Source organism: Bufo bufo, chromosome 1 (assembly GCF_905171765.1).
Source record: "Bufo bufo chromosome 1, aBufBuf1.1, whole genome shotgun sequence".
Classification (NCBI taxonomy): domain Eukaryota; kingdom Metazoa; phylum Chordata; class Amphibia; order Anura; family Bufonidae; genus Bufo; species Bufo bufo.
The window spans coordinates 165,374,871-165,393,599 of record NC_053389.1 but is presented as its reverse complement, the minus strand read 5'-3'; the positions used below and the strand labels follow the sequence as shown (position 1 = coordinate 165,393,599).

Below are 18,729 nucleotides of genomic sequence, written 5' to 3'. Positions count from 1 at the left end.
ATTTTACTGTAGGATAAGGAGTGGGGATGTCATGGACATGTGATCACAATGTATTTATATCACTTAGGGTGGGTTCACACTAGCGTTAGGGATTCCGTTATGGTTATAACGGAAAATAACGGAATACCCAGACAGAATGCAAAATGGAAGCCTTTAAAAGGCATTCTGTTTGTTTTCCATCCTAATAGAAGTCTATGGGAAAGCATAATGGACCCGTCTGGGTCCTGTTATGCAAGACGGAAAACAAAGTCCTGTCGACAGGACTTTGTTTTCCGTCTTGCATAACGGGAATCAGACGGATCCGTTTTGATTCCCATAGACTTCTATTAGGACGGAAAGCAAACGGAATGCCTTTTAAAGGCTTCCATTTTGCATTCCATCATAATACAAGTCTATGGGCAGAATCTTATGGATTCCGTTATTTTCTGTTATAACCATGTTATAATGGAAAGCTGTAACGGAATCCCTAACGCTAGTGTGACTGTGAACCCACCCTTACCTGTATATTCAGTGATGTCAGTAAAGGGAAAGGGCTGTCACAACCTCTTATAGGGGTTGTCTGCTTTTGTAATGTAGATGATCTATCCTCTTGACATTTCAGCAGCAGGCAACTGAAATTACAATTACTCCATCCCCATTCACTTGAGTGGGACATCTCCGTCCTATTCACTTAAATAAACAGAGAAGAGAACACAGCGCTTGTACGAGCTGGGGTGATGATCGGCAGGGGTGCCAGCTGGGCTTCAATGTCCCGAATATAGCAATGTTGATAAGAATGTTATTGTCTTTCATACTTTATTAATGTTCAGTTTATCAGATAAATAAAAAACATTTTTTACCTGTACGTGTAATAATCTGTGCTTGTATATAAAGTAATTCCGATAAATATAACCACAGAAGCACAAAGCTCCAAGATCATCTTTACTGCAATGAAGAACACAGCATGTCAGTCAGCACATCAAGATATGCGGTTGTCTCATATTACACAGGATGGGCTTCGATGCAGAGTATCAGCAGTATCACTCATGACAGGTTCAGATACATTGGTTCAGCAGTATCAATCATGTTGGGGTTAGATGCAGAGGATCAGCAGTATCACTCATGTTGGGGTTAGATGTAGATGCTCAGCAGTATCACTCATGTTTGGGTTAGATGCAGAGTATCTGCAGTATCAATCATGTTGGGGTTAGATGCAGAGGATCAGCAGTATCACTCATGTTGGGGTTAGATGTAGATGCTCAGCAGTATCACTCATGTTTGGGTTAGATGCAGAGTATCTGCAGTATCAATCATGTTAGGGTTAGATGCAGAGGATCAGCAGTATCACTCATGTTGGGGTTAGATGCAGAGTATCTGCAGTATCAATCATGTTGGGGGTTAGATGCAGAGGATCAGCAGTATCACTCATGTTAGGGTTAGATGCAGAGGATCAGCAATATCACTCATGTTTGGGTTAGATGCAGAAGTTTAGCAGTATCACTCATGTTGGGGTTAGATGCAGAGGATCAGCAGTATCACTCATGTTAGGGTTAGATGCAGAGGATCAGCAGTATCACTCATGTTGGGGTTAGATGCAGATGATCAGCAGTATCACTCATGTTGGGGTTAGATGCAGAGGATCAGCAGTATCACTCATGTTAGGGTTAGATGCAGAGGATCAGCAGTATCACTCATGTTGGGGTTAGATGCAGAGTATCTGCAGTATCAATCATGTTAGGGTTAGATGCAGAGGATCAGCAGTATCACTCATGTTGGGGTTAGATGCAGAGGATCAGCAGTATCACTCATGTTAGGGTTAGATGCAGAGGATCAGCAGTATCACTCATGTTGGGGTTAGATGCAGATGATCAGCAGTATCACTCATGTTGGGGTTAGATGCAGAGGATCAGCAGTATCACTCATGTTAGGGTTAGATGCAGAGGATCAGCAGTATCACTCATGTTGGGGTTAGATGCAGAGTATCTGCAGTATCAATCATGTTAGGGTTAGATGCAGAGGATCAGCAGTATCACTCATGTTGGGGTTAGATGCAGAGTATCTGCAGTATCAATCATGTTAGGGTTAGATGCAGAGGATCAGCAGTATCACTCATGTTGGGGTTAGATGCAGAGTATCTGCAGTATCAATCATGTTGGGGTTAGATGCAGAGGATCAGCAGTATCACTCATGTTGGGGTTAGATGCAGAGGATCAGCAGTATCACTCATGTTTGGGTTAGATGCAGAAGTTTAGCAGTATCACTCATGTTGGGGTTAGATGCAGAGGATCAGCAGTATCACTCATGTTAGGGTTAGATGCAGAGGATCAGCAGTATCACTCATGTTGGGGTTAGATGCAGAGTATCTGCAGTATCAATCATGTTGGGGTTAGATGTAGAGGATCAGCAGTATCACTCATGTTTGGGTTAGATGCAGAAGTTTGGCAGTATCACTCATGTTGGGGTTAGATGCAGAGGATCAGCAGTATCACTCATGTTTGGGTTAGATGCAGAAGTTTAGCAGTATCACTCATGTTGGGGTTAGATGCAGAGGATCAGCAGTATCACTCATGTTAGGGTTAGATGCAGAGGATCAGCAGTATCACTCATGTTGGGGTTAGATGCAGATGATCAGCAGTATCACTCATGTTGGGGTTAGATGCAGAGGATCAGCAGTATCACTCATGTTGGGGTTAGATGCAGAGTATCTGCAGTATCAATCATGTTAGGGTTAGATGCAGAGGATCAGCAGTATCACTCATGTTTGGGTTAGATGCAGAAGTTTAGCAGTATCACTCATGTTGGGGTTAGATGCAGAGGATCAGCAGTATCACTCATGTTAGGGTTAGATGCAGAGGATCAGCAGTATCACTCATGTTGGGGTTAGATGCAGATGATCAGCAGTATCACTCATGTTGGGGTTAGATGCAGAGGATCAGCAGTATCACTCATGTTGGGGTTAGATGCAGATGATCAGCAGTATCACTCATGTTAGGGTTAGATGCAGAGGATCAGCAGTATCACTCATGTTGGGGTTAGATTTTGGGATGAGCGAACCCGAACTGTATAGTTCGGGTTCGTACCGAATTTTGGGGTGTCCGTGACACGGACCCGAACCCGAACATTTTCATAAAAGTCCGGGTTCAAGTTCGGTGTTCAGCGCTTTCTTGGCACTTTTTGAAAGGCTGCAAAGCAGCCAATCAGCAAGCATCATACTACTTGCCCCAAGAGGCCATCACAGCCTTGCCTACTATTGGCATGGCTGTGATTGGCCAGTGCAGCATGTGACCCAGCCTCTATATAAGCTTGGGTCACGTAGCGCTGCACGTCACTCTGCTGATTCAAGCATAGGGAGAGGTTGCAGCTGCGACGTTAGGGCGAGATTAGGCAGATTAACTCCTCCAAAAGACTTCATTCAGTGATCGATCTACAGCTGTGGATTATTGAACTGCTGCTATTCAATTGCTCAGTGTTTTTAGGCTGCCCAGAGCGTTTTTCAGTCACTTTTTTCTGGGGTGATCGGCGGCCATTTTGTGGCTTGTGGTGCGCCAGTACAAGCTGCCACCAAGTACATTTAATCATCAATAGTGTGGTTATTTTTTGCTATATCCTACATCAGGGTCAAGCTGTCATCAAGTGCATTTAACCATCAATAGTGTGGTTATTTTTTGGCCATATACTACATCAGGGGCAAGCTGAGCCTGTCCCCCAAGTGCATTTAACCATCAACAGTGTGGTTATTTTTTGCTATATCCTACATCAGGGTCAAGCTTTCATCAAGTGCATTTAACTATCAATAGTGTGGTTATTTTTTGGCCATATACTACATCAGGGGCAAGTTGAGCCTGTCACGAAGTGCATTTAACCATCAATAGTGTGGTTATTTTTTGGCCATATACTACATCAGGGGCAAGTTGAGCCTGTCACCCAGCGCCTAAAAAATAGGCCTCACATTTATATTCATCCAAATCTGTCATTACTGTTTTAGCTGGTCAAGTTATTTAGTGTCCGTCAAAGCACAGTTTTTGTTCTGGGTTGAAAAACAATTCCCTATTTTGCAATTTTCAAAATTAGTGGTTTCTGCTGTATCAGGCCTACTTTAAATCTATCCCTAAAAGGGTAGATTAGATTCAAGGTGCTGATAGGGTCATTCTCAAGAACTTCACACACACGCTACAGTGCAGATCCAAGTCTAATTCTGTGATTAAACCTATACCTCTCACCCACGCCTAAAAAATAGGCCTCACATTTATATTCATCCAAATCTGTCATTACTGTTTTAGCTGGTCAAGTTATTTAGTGTCCGTCAAAGCACAGTTTTTGTTCTGGGTTGAAAAACAATTCCCAATTTTGCAATTCTCAAAATTAGTGGTTTCTGCTGTATCAGGCCTACTTTAAATCTATCCCTAAAAGGGTAGATTAGATTCAAGGTGCTGATAGGGTCATTCTCAAGAACTTCACACACACGCTACAGTGCAGATCCAAGTCTAATTCTGTGATTAAATGTATACCTGTCACCCAGCACCTAAAAAATAGGCCTCACATTTATATTCATCCAAATCTGTCATTACTGTTTTAGCTGGTCAAGTTATTTAGTGTCCGTCAAAGCACAGTTTTTGTTCTGGGTTGAAAAACAATTCCCAATTTTGCAATTCTCAAAATTAGTGGTTTCTGCTGTATCAGGCCTACTTTAAATCTATCCCTAAAAGGGTAGATTAGATTCAAGGTGCTGATAGGGTCATTCTCAAGAACTTCACACACACGCTACAGTGCAGATCCAAGTCTAATTCTGTGATTAAACCTATACCTGTCACCCAGCGCCTAAAAAATAGGCCTCACATTTATATTCATCCAAATCTGTCATTACTGTTTTAGCTGGTCAAGTTATTTAATGTCCAACAAAGCACAGTTTTTGTTCTGGGTTGAAAAACAATTCCCAATTTTGCAATTCTCAAAATTAGTGGTTTCTGCTGTATCAGGCCTACTTTAAATCTATCCCTAAAAGGGTAGATTAGATTCAAGGTGCTGATAGGGTCATTCTCAAGAACTTCACACACACGCTACAGTGCAGATCCAAGTCTAATTCTGTCCGTAAACGTATACCTGTCACCCAGCGCCTAAATAATAGGCCTCAAATTTGTATTCAGCTAAATCTGTCATTACTGGTGTGCCTGTATTAGTGTAATACGGTACCTAAATAGATAGCCAGATAGTGTTAGATGTCTGTAAAAAAAGGCCTGATTTTGAATTCAATACATTGGCCCGAATAATATTTTTCTTATTGTGGTGAACGGTAACAATGAGGAAAACATCTAGTAAGGGACGCGGACGCGGACATGGTCGTGGTGGTGTTAGTGGACCCTCTGGTGCTGGGAGAGGAAGTGGCCGTTCTGCCACAGCCACACGTCCTAGTGTACCAACTACCTCAGGTCCCAGTAGCCGCCAGAATTTACAGGGATATTTGGTGGGGCCCAATGCCGTTCTAAGGATGGTAAGGCCTGAGTAGGTACAGGCATTAGTCAATTGGGTGGCCGACAGTGCATCCAGCACGTTCACATTATCTCCCACCCAGTCTTCTGCAGAAAGCGCACAGATGGCGCATGAAAACCAAGCCCATCAGTCTGTCACATCACCCCCATGCATATCAGGGAAACTGTCTGAGCCTCAAGTTATGCAGCAGTCTCTTATGCTGTTTGAAGACTCTGCTGGCAGGGTTTCCCAAGGGCATCCACCTAGCCCTTCCCCAGGGGTGGAAGAGATAGAATGCACTAACGCACAACCACTTATGTTTCCTGATGATGAGGACATGGGAATACCACCTCAGCACGTCTCTGATGATGACGAAACACAGGTGCCAACTGCTGCGTCTTTCTGCAGTGTGCAGACTGAACAGAAGGTCAGGGATCAAGACTGGGTGGAAGACGATTCAGGGGATGATGAGGTCCTAGACCCCACATGGAATGAAGGTCGTGCCACTGACTTTCACAGTTCGGAGGAAGAGGCAGTGGTGAGACCGAGCCAACAGCATAGCAAAAGACAAAGAGGGAGCAGTGGGTAAAAGCAGAACACCCGCCGCCAAGAGACTCCGCCTGCTACTGACCGCCGCCATCTGGGACCGAGCACCCCAAAGGCAGCTTCAAAGAGTTAACTGGCATGGCACTTCTTCAAACAATGTGCTGACGACAAGACGAGTGGTTTGCACGCTGTGCCATCAGAGCCTGAAGCGAGGCATTAACGTTCTGAACCTTAGCACAACCTGCATGACCAGGCACCTGCATGCAAAGCATGAACTGCAGTGGAGTAAACACCTTAAAAACAAGGAAGTCACTCAGGCTCCCCCTGCTACCTCTTCTGCTGCTGCCGCCTCGGCCTCTTCTGCTGCTGCGCCGCCTCGGCCTCTTCCTCCGCCTCTGGAGGAACGTTGGCACCTGCCGCCCAGCAAACATGGGATGTACCACCAACACCACCACCTGCGTCACCAAGCATCTCAACCATGTCACATGGCAGCGTTCAGCTCTCCATCTCACAAACATTTGAGAGAAAGCGTAAATTCCCACCTAGCCACCCTCGATCCCTGGCCCTGAATGCCAGCATTTCTAAACTACTGGCCTATGAAATGCTGTAATTTAGGCTGGTGGACACAGACAGCTTCAAACAGCTCATGTCGCTTGCTGTCCCACAGTATGTTGTTCCCAGCCGGCACTACTTCTCCAAGAGAGCCGTGCCTTCCCTGCACAACCAAGTATCCGATAAAATCAAGTGTGCACTGCGCAACGCCATCTGTGGCAAGGTCCACCTAACCACAGATACGTGGACCAGTAAGCACGGCCAGGGACGCTATATCTCCCTAACTGCACACTGGGTAAATGTAGTGGCGGCTGGGCCCCAGGCGGAGAGCTGTTTGGCGCACGTCCTTCCGCCGCCAAGGATCGCAGGGCAACGTTCTTTGCCTCCTGTCTCCTCCTCCCCCTACTCAGCTTCCTCCTCCTCTTCTTCCACCTGCTCATCCAGTTAGCCACACACCTTCACCACCAACTTCAGCACAGCCCGGGGTAAACGTCAGCAGGCCGTTCTGAAACTCATATGTTTGGGGGACAGGCCCCACACCGCACAGGAGTTGTGGGGGGGTATAGAACAACAGACCGATGAGTGGTTGCTGCCGGTGAGCCTCAAGCCCGGCCTGGTGGTGTGCGATAATGGGCGAAATCTCGTTGCAGCTCTGGGACTAGCCGGTTTGACGCACATCCCTTGCCTGGCGCATGTGCTGAATTTGGTGGTGCAGAAGTTCATTCACAACTACCCCGACATGTCAGAGCTGCTGCATAAAGTGCGGGCCGTCTGTTCGCGCTTCCGGCGTTCACATCCTGCCGCTGCTCGCCTGTCTGCGCTACAGCGTAACTTCGGCCTTCCCGCTCACCGCCTCATATGCGACGTGCCCACCAGGTGGAACTCCACCTTGCACATGCTGGACAGACTGTGCGAGCAGCAGCAGGCCATAGTGGAGTTTCAGCTGCAGCACGCACGGGTCAGTCGCACTGCGGAACAGCACCACTTCACCACCAATGACTGGGCCTCCATGCGAGACCTGTGTGCCCTGTTGCGCTGTTTCGAGTACTCCACCAACATGGCCAGTGGTGATGACGCCGTTATCAGCGTTACAATACCACTTCTATGTCTCCTTGAGAAAACACTTAGGGCGATGATGGAAGAGGAGGTGGCCCAGGAGGAGGAGGAGGAAGAGGGGTAATTTTTAGCACTTTCAGGCCAGTCTCTTCGAAGTGACTCAGAGGGAGGTTTTTTGCAACAGCAGAGGCCAGGTACAAATGTGGCCAGACAGGGCCCACTACTGGAGGACGAGGAGGACGAGGAGGAGGTGGAGGAGGATGAGGATGAAGCAGGTTCACAGCGGGCTGGCACCCAACGCAGCTCGGGCCCATCACTGGTGCGTGGCTGGGGGGAAACGCAGGACGATGACGATACGCCTCCCACAGAGGACAGCTTGTCCTTTATTCTGGGCAGCCTGGCACACATGAGCGACTACATGCTGCAGTGCCTGCGCAACGACAGCAGAGTTGCCCACATTTTAACGTGTGCGGACTACTGGGTTGCCACCCTGCTGGATTCACGGTACAAAGACAATGTGCCCACCTTACTTCATGCACTGGAGCGTGATAGTAAGATGCGCGAGTACAAGCGCACGTTGGTAGACGCGCTACTGAGAGCATTCCCAAATGTCACAGGGGAACAAGTGGAAGCCCAAGGCGAAGGCAGAGGAGGAGCAAGAGGTCGCCAACGCAGCTGTGTCACGGCCAGCTCCTCTGAGGGCAGGGTTAGCATGGCAGAGATGTGGAAAAGTTTTGTCACCACGCCACAGCTAACTGCACCACCACCTGATACGGAATGTGTTAGCAGGAGGCAACATTTCAATAACATGGTGGAACAGTACCTGTGCACACCCCTCCACGTACTGACTAATGGTTCGGCCCCATTCAACTTCTGGGTCTCCAAATTGTCCACGTGGCCAGAGCTAGCCTTTTATGCCTTGGAGGTGCTGGCCTGCCCGGCGGCCAGCGTTTTGTCTGAACGTGTATTCATCACGGCAGGGGGCGTCATTACAGACAAACGCAGCCGCCTGTCTACAGCCAATGTGGACAAGCTGACGTTCATAAAAATGAACCAGGCATGGATCCCACAGGACCTGTCCATCCCTTGTGCAGATTAGACATTAACTACCTCCCCTTAACAATATATTATTGTACTCCAGGGCACTTCCTCATTCAATCCTATTTTTATTTTCATTTTACCATTATATTGCGGGGCAACCCAAAGTTGAATGAACCTCTCCTCTGTCTGGGTGCCGGGGCCTAAAAATATCTGACAGTGGCCTGTTCCAGTGGTGGGTGACATGAAGCCTGATTCTCTGCTATGACATGAAGACTGATTCTCTGCTGACATGAAGCCTGAATCTCTGTTGTGGGACCTCTCTCCTCTGCCTGGGTGCCTGGGCCTAAATATGTGACAGTGGCCTGTTCCAGTGGTGGGTGACGTGAAGCCTGATTCTCTGCTATGACATGAAGACTGATTCTCTGCTGACATGAAGCCTGAATCTCTGTTATGGGACCTCTCTCCTCTGTCTGGGTGTCGGGGCCTAAAAATATCTGACAGTGGCCTGTTCCAGTGGTGGGTGACGTGAAGCCTGATTCTCTGCTATGACATGAAGACTGATTCTCTGCTGACATGAAGCCAGATTCTCTGTTACGGGACTTCTCTCCTCTGCCTGGGTGCCTGGGCCTAAATATCTGACAATGGACTGTTCCAGTGTTGGGTGACGTAAAGCCTGATTCTCTGCTATGACATGCAGACTGATTCTCTGCTGACATGAAGTCAGATTCTCTGTTACGGGACTTCTCTCCTCTGCCTGGGTGCCTGGGCCTAAATATCTGACAATGGACTGTTCCAGTGTTGGGTGACGTAAAGCCTGATTCTCTGCTATGACATGCAGACTGATTCTCTGCTGACATGAAGCCAGATTCTCTGTTACGGAACCTCTCTCCTCTGCCTGGGTGCCTGGGCCTAAATATCTGACAATGGACTGTTTCAGTGTTAGGTGACGTAAAGCATGATTCTCTGCTAGGACATGCAGACTGATTCTCTGCTCACATGAAGCCAGATTCTCTGTTACGGGACCTCTCTCCTCTGCCTGGGTGCCTGGGCCTAAATATCTGACAATGGACTGTTCCAGTGTTGGGTGACGTAAAGCATGATTCTCTGCTATGACATGCAGACTGATTCTCTGCTGACATGAAGCCTGAATCTCTGTTATGGGACCTCTCTCCTCTGTCTGGGTGCCGGGCAGGGCCGTCTTTGCCGCAGGGCAAAAGGGGCAGCTGCCCCGGGCCCAGTTGCTCCTGGGGGCCCAAGGGAGCTCCGTTTCCCGACTCCCATTCACTAGTGACTGCGTTGCTAGGTTAAAACATTCGGGGCCTGGGCCCCTGATGTTTTGTCCCAGGCCCCGAATGTCCTGCCTGCCTGCTAGATACAACTGTATTGCCGTACACAGAACGGCAATACAATTTAATCTAATACCCTGGGAAGAGGTGAAGGACCTGTGGTGACATCACAGGTCATGTGATCAGCAAAACAGGCTGTGATAGGATGACCTGGATGATGTCACCATCATGTGACCAGTGCAGGATTGGACCGGAGTGAAGAGGAGAAGGAGCCTAATGCTGATGTCTGTATATGAGGACTGGAGAGGTAAGTTAAGGGAGAGGCAGAGCAATGCTGGGAGTTGTAGTTATTTAACTAGGATGTATGTTGAAGCTGAAGGGAGGGATGTTATTGACATGGAACTGTATGTTGAAAGTGGATGGTGGGGGGGAATGATGTTTATGTACATGGGACTTAATGTTTAGGCTACGTTCACACTTGGGTTTGGGGATCCGCTTGTGAGATCCGTTTCAAGGCTCTCACAAGCAGCCCCAAATGCATCAGTTTAACCCCAATGCATTCTGAATGGATGCGGATCCATTCATAATGCATTCGTTCGTCTCCGTACAGCCCCCCGTTCCGTTTTGGAGGGCGGACCCCAAAGTGGTGCAAGCAGCGTTTTTGTGTCCGCATGGCCTTGCGGAGCCAAACGGATCCGTCCTGACTTACAATGTAAGTAAATGGGGACAGATCCCTTTGCATTGACACAAAATGGTGCAATTGTAAACGGATCCGTCCCCCATTGACTTTCAATGTAAGTCAGGACGGATCCGTATTGGGACTTAGAAATTCAAATCTAATACAAACGAATCGGTCCTGAACGGATGCATTCGTTTGTTTTATCGGTGCGGATCCGTCCTGTACAAGTACAGGACAGATCCGCACGAATGCAAGTGTGAAAGAAGCCTTAGGGGGTGATGTTTACATGTGACTGTGCGTTGGAGGCGTCTGGGGAGGAGGTGATGTTATTTACATGGGACTGTATGGTGGAGGGAGGAATATAACTGCAGGGGGCACTGCAGATCCAGGGGACATTATAGGCGGTCTTATTACTACTGGGGGATCTATAGGAGGGTCTTATAGATCCGCCTTTTTTCTACTAAGCGCACTATGGGGGCCTTATTACTACTGAGGGGTCTGTAGGAGCTTTGTTACCACTGGGGGAACAATAGGGGGCCTTATTTCTACTGGGGGCTCTGTGAGGGTATTATTAATATGGGAGGGCTCTTCTAATAATGGGGGCATTGTTGAGGAGCATTATCACGGTTGGGGCAGTGTTACTAATAATGACATTCTATAAGGGAATTACTATTGGTGGGACTATGAGGAGCACTATTACTATGGGGGCAGTAATGTTTCTTCAGGATAGTATTGGGGGGGGGGCAGGGGTGTAACTAAAGGCTCATGGGCTCCGTTCCAAGAGTTCAGCTTGGGCCCCCCTTCCCTCAGTGCTTTGTGTGTCTTCTTATGCGGCACTTTGGGCCCCTTCATGCTCCTGGGCCCGGTAGCGACTGCTACCTCTGCACCCCCTATAGCTACACCCGGGGGGGGGGGGGGGGGCACAGGAAGCAGCAGGATAACACTGTGGGGACTCCAGTTGGGGGATAATGATAGAATGTGAGGAAGCTAAGATGTCTGTGTGTCACACTCTGCAGAGACGAGGCCGCTGAGAGAAGTTGTCCAGACCGAGTGGAGAAGATCTACAGAGAAGATGATGACAGAGAGGAGACGTCACCTGGAGGCCCTGGACGTGACAGGTAAGTGCTGCTGTATAGCAAGTACAGCAAAGTGCAGGGGGGGGGGCGAGATCCAGGGGGCCCAAGTAAATTATTGCCCAGGGTCCAATCAATATTAAAGACGGCCCTGGTGCCGGGGCCTAAAAATATCTGACAGTGGCCTGTTCCAGTGGTGGGTGACGTGAAGCCTGATTCTCTGCTATGACATGAAGACTGATTCTCTGCTGACATGAAGCCAGATTCTCTGTTACATGACCTCTCTCCTCTGCCTGGGTGCCTGGGTCTAAATATCTGACAATGGACTGTTCCAGTGTTGGGTGACGTAAAGCCTGATTCTCTGCTATGACATGCAGACTGATTCTCTGCTGACATGAAGCCAGATTCTCTGTTACGGGACCTCTCTCCTCTGCCTGGGTGCCGGGGCCTAAATATATGACAATGGACTGTTACAGTGGTGGGTGACGTGAAGCCAGATTCTCTGCTATGGCATGAAGAGACTGATTCTCTGCTGACGTGAAGCCAGATTCTCTGCTATGGGACCTCTCTCCAATTGATATTGGTTAATTTTTATTTATTTTATTTTTATTTTACTTCATTTCCCTATCCACATTTGTTTGCAGGGGATTTACCTACATGTTGCTGCCTTTTGCAGCCCTCTAGCTCTTTCCTGGGCTGTTTTACAGCCTTTTTAGTGCCGAAAAGTTCGGGTCCCCATTGACTTCAATGGGGTTCGGGTTCGGGACGAAGTTCGGGTCGGGTTCGGATCCCGAACCCGAACATTCCGGGAAGTTCGGCCGAACTTCTCGAACCCGAACATCCAGGTGTTCGCTCAACTCTAGTTAGATGTAGATGCTCAGCAGTATCACTCATGTTGGGGTTAGATGCAGAGTATCTGCAGTATCACTCACGTTGGGGTTAGATGTAGATGCTCAGCAGTATCACTCATGTTGGGGTTAGATGTAGAGGATCAGCAGTATCACTCATGTTAGGGTTAGATGCAGAGGATCAGCAGTATCACTCATGTTAGGGTTAGATGCAGAGGATCAGCAGTATCACTCAAGTTAGGGTTAGATGCAGAGGATCAGCAGTATCACTCATGTTGGGGTTAGATGCAGATGATCAGCAGTATCACTCATGTTGGGGTTAGATGCAGAGTATCTGCAGTATCAATCATGTTGGGGTTAGATGCAGATGATCAGCAGTATCACTCATGTTAGGGTTAGATGCAGAAGTTTAGCAGTATCACTCATCGTGCCTTGGAAATCACTCATTGGTTCAGCAGTATCACTCATGTTGGGGTTAGATGCAGATGATCAGCAGTATCACTCATGTTGGGGTTAGATGCAGAAGATCAGCAATTTACTTTCTCTGCAAATAATTTTCTTATGAAATTCAGAAAGATCACATAATGGGGCATATAGTGCTGTGTTGAAGGAGGTGATAGAGAGATTAAAGACTGCACATTTCTATGAAGCCTGGGTGACCCTGTGACTAAGTGATAGCTCAATACTTGATAAAAATGGCCGCCTAAACTATGAAATTCCACAATCTGGATGATAGAGGAAGAAGTTCACAGTTCACGGTGATTGCTGATGAGAGATGTTATTATTTGCAGGGTAACGTGCTCTCATTTGGACTCACCAGAAACATATTTTCTTGCAGAGTTTTTCATGGTTACTGGTTGAACTTTCTCATTGATAGAATTAATATCTAATTGAAACAAAATGATGTAATCATCCACAAAACCTAAACGAAAAAGAAATGAAAAACAGGTAAAGACCGAGGAAACATAAAATGTAATAGTGTAACATCATAAGTTTCTGTATTAGATCTATTGAAGGGCTTGTTCAATCTGAAGTAAAGAAAGCGGAATAAAAAAGTACTATCAATGAACACGTTTTCAACTTCCTAAAATACACTATATGATCTCTGCTTGCTGGCAGTAAGTGGAAGCATTGTTTACACTAAATGGCTAAAACCTCACCAGATATAATGCTTCTAACAGCTGTGACTTCACAGTACTAAATAGTAAAAATAATATAGTAAATATGCATAGTAATATACATAATAAAAATTATAGATCAGGCAACAGGAGCTTGTTTACAGTTTCCATGTAGCAGATTTGGAAGATGAAAGAAGTGCACTTAAACTGTGACATACCAGTAAAGTTATAATTGCAATGTTATGATGTATCATGTATGCTGTTAAATGAGTTGTCCCATGACAACGACCTATGTCCTACACTTATTTCCTTATACCCTAGGCCTAGGGAAGAGTTGCTGTCATGAGACAATCCCTTTCACATGCCTATGTCTTGCAGGCATTGTGAGTTTAAGGCTCCTTTCAGATCACCGTTTCTCCTTTCCATTCTCCGGCTCCGTTGAGGAGCAGGAGAACGGAAAGGACGGATTCTGAAGATAACTGAGACCTAACTGAGCGTAACGGAGCCTAAAGACCCCATAGACTATAATGGAGTCCGTTCGGTCTCCGCTCAAAAATCATGTTCTGAGCGGAAGCCGAACGTTACCCCATTATATTCTATGGGGTCTTTAGGCTCCGTTACGCTCTGTTAGGTCTCAGTTATCTGCAGAATGCGTCCTTTCCGTTCTCCTGCTCCTCAACGGAGTCGGAGAACGGAAAGGAGAAACGGTGATGTGAGGTTTTCGCTGTATGCTGCGGGGATGGTGAATGGTGGCATATACTGGATATAAAAAGTCTACACACCCCTGTTAAAATGTCAGGTTTCTGTGATGTAAAAAAATGAGACAAAGATAAATCAGATTTCAGATCTTTTTCCACCTTTAATGTGACCTATAAACTGTACAACTCAATTGAAAAACAAACTGAAATCTTTTTAGGTAGAGGGAACAAAAAAATAAATAAAATAATAATATGGTTGCATAAGTGTGCACACCCTTAAACTAATACTTTATTGAAGCACCTTTTGATTTTATTACAGCACTCAGTCTTTTGGGGTATGAGTCTATCAGCATGGCACATTTTGACTTGGCAAGATTTGCCCACTCTTCTTTGCAAAAACACTCCAAATCTGTCAGATTGCGAGGGCATCTCCTGTGCACAGCCCTCTTCAGATCACCTCACAGATTTTCAATTGGATTCAGGTCTGGGCTCTGGCTGGGCCATTCCAAAACTTTAAAGAGGACCTTTCACTAGAATATAAAATCTAAACTAAGTATACAGACATGGAGAGCGGCGCCCAGGGATCTCCCTGCACTTACTATTATCCCTGGGCGCCGCTCCGTTCGCACGGTATAGCCTCCGGTATCTTCATATGTTCGGCTCCACCCAGTTGAGCCTGCCTGCGTCTCTTTCTCCCAGGCTGTAGCGCTGGCCAATCGCAGCGCTCAGCTCATAGCCTGAGAGAAAAAAAACCTCTCAGGCTATGAGCTGAGCTCTGCAATTGGCCAGCGCTACAGCATGGGAGAAGGAGACGCCGGCAGGCTCAACTGGGTGGAGCCGAACATATGAAGATACCGGAGGCTATACCGGGCGAACGGAGCGGCGCCCAGGGATAATAGTAAGTGCAGGGAGATCCCTAAGCGCCGCTCTCCATGTCTGTATACTTAGTTTAGATTTTATATTCTAGTGAAAGGTCCTCTTTAATCTTCTTCTGGTGAAGCCATTCCTTTATTGATTTGGATGTATGCTTTGGGTCGTTGTCATGCTGAAAGATGAAGATCCTCTTTATGTTCAGCTTTCTAGCAGACGCCTGAAGGTTTTGTGCCAATATTGACTGGTATTTGGAACTGTTCATAATTCCCTCTAGCCTAACTAAGGCCCCAGTTCCAGCTGAAGAAAAACAGCCCCTTGGCATGATGCTGCCACCACCATGCTTCACTGTGGGTATGGTGTTCTTTTGGTGATGTGCAGTGTTGTTTTTGCGCCAAACATATCTTTTGGAATTATGGCCAAAAAGTTCAACCTTGGTTTCATCAGACCATAACACCTTTTCCCACATGTTTTTGGGAGACTTCAGATGTGTTTTTGCAAAATGTAGCCTGGCTTGGATGTTTTTCTTCGTAAGAAAAGGCTTTCGTCTTGCCACTCTACCCCATAGCCCAGACATATGAAGAATACGGGAGATTGTTGTCACATGTACCACACAGCCAGTACTTGCCAGATATTCCTGCAGCTCCTTTAATGTTGCTGTAGGCCTCTTGGTAGCCTCCCAGACCAGTTTTCTTCTCGTCTTTTCATCAATTTTGGAGGGACGTCCAGTTCTTGGTAATGTCACTGTTGTGCCATATTTTCTCCACTGATGATGACTGTCTTCACTGTGTTCCATGGTATATCTAATGCCTTGGAAATTCTTTTGTACCCTTCTCCTGACTGATACCTTTTAACAATGAGCATCCAAAACGAGATGAAAGTAGCAAATCAGCGGCACTCACCAGTTGCAGTGTGTCTTTTTTGTTTATTGCTTGACAAAACATTCAGACATCATAGGGCTGAGGCGGAAAAGCCTTCACAGAAACAAAAAGCAGCACCTGCGGCGAGAAGCAGCAACGGCCGTTTCGCACTAACGTGCTTCTTCCGGCTACCTATATGATGCAGACAGGTGCGCCGGCCTTTTAAAAGGGCAAGTATTAACCCTGAAAGGTGTGGCAAAAAGTCTACCAGGACACCACCTGTGGGCATGTTAAAAACAAATCGCAGCAATCAATTACATTACGAGAACAAGTATTACCTCAAACAAATGCACTGAGATCATTGCGGTCATTCAGAACTTAAGGACCCATTGCATCTGTACGGATGATCCATCGTGCTTCTTTTTGTAGCAGGAGACGATGTCTGTCACCCCCCTGTGTCATTAATGGAACCACTTCAATTCCCGCAAAACCCCAAAATTTTATATCCCCCCTATGTTCTTGACATACATGATTTATAAGGCGGGGGCAGCCTTTTTTCGTTCTTATGAAATTCAAGTGTTCCTGGAATCTTTCTAACATCGGCCTAATTGTCTTTCCTATATAAAATGCTCTGCATTTACATTTCACTACATAGACTACATATGTCGTCCTACACGTGCAGAATTGTCTCATTCTGTGGGATATACCTCCTATACATAGGATCTTATCTCGGAGGATATATCCACAGAAGGAGCAATTACCGCAACGATGATTACCTGCAGGTTTTTTACCACCTAACAATTGTTCTGGGTTCTGTTCACACTTCATGCGGCTACTGACTAAATGATCCCTTAGAGTGTGGGTTTTTCGGAAAGCAATAAGGTTTTTTTTGTCTGTAAAATTTTCCAGACTACTCTCATTCTTTAATAGATCCCAATTGTCATAAATGATTTTTTTGATTTGATCAGCCATGGGGCTATATTTGAACACGAAAACAAAACGATCCTCTTTCTCTATTTCTCTATTTTTTTTTGCTTTGATGCAATAATTCATACTGTGTGTGTTCATCCTCCCTTAAAATGCTTCATCCAGCATTCTCAAAGGATAACCCCTCCTCACTAACCTAGTTTTTAATTTAGTGGCCTGTCTTAAATAGCCTTCCCTCCTGTTGTTAATACGTCTTAAACGTGTAAATTGTCCATATGGCATGTACTCTTTTACGCTACGTGGATGAAAACTTCCATGGTGCAGAAGGGAAATTCGAGGCTGTAGGTTTTCGAAAACCTTCTGTAATCATTTCGCCATCACGTATAATGACACGGACATCAAGAAAGTCTAACACCTCACCTCCAAAATTCAAGGTGAAGCGCATGTTCATGTCATTTTCGCGATTTAAATAGGAAACAAATTCCTCACATTGTTCCCTTCCACACCATGAAGACATCATCCACGTAGCGCAGGAACGTCTGTATTTATATCAAAAAGGGATTTTTTATATTAAATACATATCTACTTTCAAGATTATTGAGATATATGTTAGCGAAGGTACACGACACAGGCGCCCCCATCGCCGTGCCGTGTACCTGTCGATACCATTGCTGTCCGAACCTGAATGTATTGTTACTTAATACAAAGAGTAACGCCTCCTCCACAAACTGGACATAGATCTCATCCTTCTCAGTCAGATTTAGCATATCCACAACCGCCTCCACTCCCGCATACTGGGGAATGCGAGTATATAAACTTTCTACATCTAATGACACCAGGTTTCAATCACTCTGCCACTGGAAATCCTCCAGTACCAGGAGAAAATCCTTGGTATCCTTTAAATAAGTAACTGACTTTTTAAGGGCCGGTCTTAATAGCCAATCAAGGTACTCCGACAAAAGCTCTGTCACCAACCCGATCCCCGCCACAATGGGGTGACCAGGGGGTCGGGTCGGCAACTTATGCACCTTTGGCAAAAAATACCAAGATGGCTTTTTGGGATACGCTGGTACTAGCTTATCAATAATTGTGCTGGCAAAAAAAACAATATCTATGTACTTTTGTAGTAACTCTTTCAATTTTATTTGTAGGACAGATGTAGGGTCGCTGGATAACTTCTCATACGTCCCTATATCTTCTAACTGCCTTAATGCTTCCGATCGATAATACTCAAGGGACATCAACACAATATTACCCCCCGTCTCTGCAGGTTTTACCACAATCTCCGGGTGGTTACGTAACCACCGTATGGTCTTAAATTCACCTGGACTCACATTGTGGGGGGTCCGAGGATAAATCAATGCTTTCATATCATGGAGTATTCTTTTATAAAAAAAGTATCAATTCCACTAAATGCAGACATAGGGGGGAATATGTAGATTTTATACCCCCAGTAAACCTTTCACGTCCATTTACCCTTTCTTCACATACAGAAAACTTTTTGTCCACTAAAATTTCTAAACAGGCCCTTTCAGGCTCCTCAAAATTCTCAGCAAACATCTCGCTCTGATGGCCAACTGCTATAGGAGTTTATCGTGAAAAGCCTTTCGAAGATAAATTTTTCTTATAGATTTATACAAATCGATTTCAAAAGTCGCTCGGTCGAATTGCTCCATCAGGCTGAACCCCAGTCCTTTATTAAGGGCTGAGGTGCAGTCCGGCGGCAACTC

The 18,729-nt window shown here is 46.1% G+C and overlaps 1 protein-coding gene across 1 annotated transcript in view; it reads right to left on the bottom strand.

The window, feature by feature from the left end:
- Nucleotides 1-18,729, bottom strand: part of LOC121000927 (CMP-N-acetylneuraminate-beta-galactosamide-alpha-2,3-sialyltransferase 4-like) — a 144,423-nt gene that overhangs the window by 57,586 nt on the left and 68,108 nt on the right. Inside the window, exons 2-3 of the mRNA XM_040431721.1 lie at nt 13,344-13,448; nt 840-924 (exon numbers count right to left, since the gene is read on the bottom strand). Of these exons, the coding sequence (XP_040287655.1) occupies nt 840-924; nt 13,344-13,374 (116 nt within the window). The 5' untranslated portion in view covers nt 13,375-13,448. The remainder of the gene's footprint in view (nt 1-839; nt 925-13,343; nt 13,449-18,729) is intronic.